The sequence below is a fragment of the Pecten maximus genome, chromosome 4, assembly GCF_902652985.1.
Source record: "Pecten maximus chromosome 4, xPecMax1.1, whole genome shotgun sequence".
Lineage (NCBI taxonomy): Eukaryota > Metazoa > Mollusca > Bivalvia > Pectinida > Pectinidae > Pecten > Pecten maximus.
The window spans coordinates 34128918-34132713 of NC_047018.1; the positions used below are offsets into that span (position 1 = coordinate 34128918).

At 33.6% G+C, this 3796-nt stretch overlaps 1 protein-coding gene across 1 annotated transcript; it reads right to left on the minus strand.

Annotated features, from left to right (window-relative positions):
* Positions 1-279: 279 nt before the first annotated feature.
* LOC117324811 lies at positions 280-3330 on the minus strand. The gene is made up of 4 exons (XM_033880643.1): positions 3012-3330; positions 1694-1930; positions 926-1183; positions 280-752 (listed from the first exon to the last, which is right to left on the minus strand). Exons 1-4 carry the CDS (start codon positions 3088-3090, stop codon positions 541-543), a joined length of 786 nt encoding a protein of 261 aa, XP_033736534.1. The 5' UTR covers positions 3091-3330; the 3' UTR covers positions 280-540.
* Between the last annotated feature and the right edge of the window lie 466 nt (positions 3331-3796).

Sequence of the window (3796 nt, forward strand, 5' to 3'; positions counted from 1 at the left end):
TTGTTCGATACTTGTTGATATGCAAAAGGTTCCGTTGTAACGACTTAAGTTCAAAGATTAATTAGATACTTGAGTATGATCATAAATAACGCATCTTCTCAAGAGAATTCGTAAATCAACATACCATTGACAGAGGAGGATCAATACCAGCATTTACACTTTGATAAAGTCATTTACTATGATTAAGCAGGACGTTTGAATATCGCCTATAAAAACAGTCCATACATACATGTATATGTCCCTCAAATAGGAATTACGTAAGAAGATTCAAACAGATAATAGAATAGATACAAAGTACTTTACAACATATTGCTCTAGTTTTATTGCCAAGACATAATGTAGTATTTGTATCTGTGTTTAAACAAATAGAGATTTTGTGAGTTTTTTTTTTTTTTTTTTTTTTCAAGCATAGTTACAAAATGTTTCTTCTTGTTATCAATTGTTTAAGGTTAGCGTGGTTTTTGTGAATTGTTTCCCATTTTTATGTGTTTCAACATCATTTTGAAAATATTTATCTTGTTGTTATTATTGAATAGTTGGTCAATTCAATGGGTACCCATACACCTCGACTTCGCATGCACTGATATAGGTCCTATCACGCGAGATTCGAACAAACTGCCCATATAAAGGTTTCTCACAGAAAAAAGTTTTCATCTCCCCGGCGAATGCAGGTCCTGGGTAATACTTGCACAGCGCTCGAGGTCCGCTGGCTGTTTCCGCTATCGTGATTCTTAAGCGCTCGTTACGTATGCCTGAAATTTAACAAAGGAAATAAACCTTGAATCTATGTTGTTTAAAGCTCTTAAAAAAACATTTCCGTTTCTATCCGTTAGATTTACGACAAATTCAACGATAGTGGGTTTTGTTTTCAAGAAAGGACACGCATAACAAAAAAGTAAAGAAATCAAATTGTGTTTCCACTTACCACAACAGTCGATCCTACTCAGGAACGAGACAGACAAAACCAAGCACCGTGACCCTAGGTTGACCTCCCAGAACGGAAAATTGTCGTTATTTCCGTCCTCCCTCTTAAAGCTCGTGTGAGCACATGCCAAGAGTAGGTTGGCGTTAGCATGTGGATACCTTATAGCATCAACTGCTTTCTTTGGACCGAAATTCATACTGTTCTGGTAGGTTGACGATTGGATGACAGCTTTACCGCCAGCTAGATTTCCAATTGGACCTGGATAGCATTAAAATTTAACTTTTGTTTTTCTTTCGAGATATGGAATTTCAGTATCAGTCAATATAATCAAGTGGTTTATTGATGATGCTTATTTAATAAAATCTACTGCTATATTACTAGATTTCTTTGAATCTGATTTGTCTGACAGTAATACAAATATGTTTTATCCAATTTCAAATAATGTTTCTGTACCACACCGTAAAAAAAACACATAAACATTGGGAAACAAGTGTACCACTCTGTAAAACAAAACACATAAAGAAAGAGACATGTAGAATTATCCACACGTCCTTTAGGAAAAAAACATGTCGGGACACACAAAGTTACTTAAACTGGTTATGAACAGAAATTTCAAATGCTGAAATCAAAATGTCGCCCAGGAAAAAGTAACTTCATGCTATAACAATGATTTTAAATTCCCCGAAAACAACGTTTCTTATTAAGTCACCCAGACATGGTCGCTGTGACTGAAAAGTTTTAGCCATCAATTAAAGTCAAATAAATTACCTGCTAATTCGTAGTAAGTCGTACCGGGGACTGCCGTTGTCAGTATCATATCATGGAGTTTTTCGGAATATCCGTAACAGACACCATTATTGAAGAAGATGATGGCGCAATTAACATCTCTCAGACACGTGTACACACACCATCGGACTAAGATGTTATTTTTCGTCCATAAAATACCTTTTTGGGGTATTCTGTTGGCGTACCTCTCGTCTATTCGGTAATGAATACTTTTAATATCTAAAAGAACGACAATAGAAGTAATTATATTGACGTATATCATCATTCCCTAACAGAATGATTTCATTTCGGTTTCCCTTCGAATAGTTAATTTTCACTATTATCGGCAATCTCATACTTCTAGGTATCAATGAATGGAGAATATCTAGCAAGTGTCTTTAGTAATACCAAATATATTTCACGAGTGGGGCTAATATTTTGATATTTTTAAATATCAAATATTAGCCACACGAGTGAAATATATCTAGTATTTCTGAAGATACTATTAGATATTCTGTTAATTACATTTTTATAGCAAAATATACGGATCAGCTTTTAATATTCCCTCATTGTCGTTTGAAAGCAGTGTTTTGATTGGTCAAATCAGAAAAGGTGATATTTTCTACAAGTAGAAAATGTCAATGGTAAAGATGTAATAAATGATATTAGTAGTTACAGACGGGTGAAATAAATCTAAAACAAAACACAACCGAAAGATACGATGTTGTAATATTCTATATAAAAGATAAAGGTTAATTAACAACATCGAGGGTATTGTACAGGTACGCTTCGTTTAAAATCTTATGAGAGGTGTGGTCACATAGTTGTGTTGTGTTTGTGTTTGTGGTTTGTTTGTTGTTTTTGTTTTGCGAACTTTAGAATTAATACGATTGAGTATCTATTTGATGAATATGAGTTTATGAAATCCAATACTGACTGTGGTGAACAAAAGGTTATTCACAAACATTCTATACATTTGTTTACGTCAGCACGCGAAAGGTTTTATGATTTATTGAAAATGAATTTTAAAATTTCAAGAAAATTGTTAACTGTTTGTCCCTAAATAAAAACAATACAATTTCATATTAAAAGTGATTGTGAGGGATCATGGAAATGAAAAAGAGCAGAAAAGTTTCAAAGGTAAGAGCAGAGCAATGAAAATCCCGGAAAAAAGGAGCACATGGTATCGATACAGTGATTACATGGAAACGAGGAAACTGGGAAATCAATTGTTGGAAATATAGCGTATATGACCCAACCGTCCTCATATTATTCTGGCTGTTATAAAAACATTAAACACTTAAAAACAAAACAAACATACCTGACCCAAAGCAACCCCACCACAGGTACTGCAATATTCCACATACTGCGGTAAAAGTCCGGAAATGATCCTTCCACATTTTGTCGAAAAATAACAATTCAATTGTTAAGAACAATGCAACGTTCAATAGGATTCACCTGCTTTAAGGTAAAATTCGGAACATAAGTATCTAGCATAAAGTGTTCATACAGTCTGATACATATGTTGTGTTCAACTGTCCTCGGCCTTGTCGATCAACACACGCCACGATACTGTGGCAGCTTGATAATCACATGACTATGACATGTATTAATATATCTCTATAATTAGGTAACGTCATCACTAGTAGTTCTATAATTAGGTAATGTCATCACTAGTAGTTCTATAATTAGGTAATGTCATCACTAGTAGTTCTATAATTAGGTAATGTCATCACTAGTAGTTCTATAATTAGGTAACGTCATCACTAGTAGTTCTATAATTAGGTAACGTCATCACTAGTAGTTCTATAATTAGGTAACGTCATCACTAGTAGTTCTATAATTAGGTAACGTCATCACTAGTAGTTCAACAGTAGATCGCCCTCACAAACAAATGAATTTACTATTGATTATTCTTGTGTTACAATTATAATTCACCAATAGTTTTAATATGTCGTCTGATTCTACATAAAAAAAACGTAAACCCTGTTTACAGATAAATATAATAATGTGTCATGATGTGACATATATAGTCGATATGAATGAAAAAGATTTGCAGAAATAATCACATTACGTGCTATTGTTTGTGATATATATGTAGTGTCT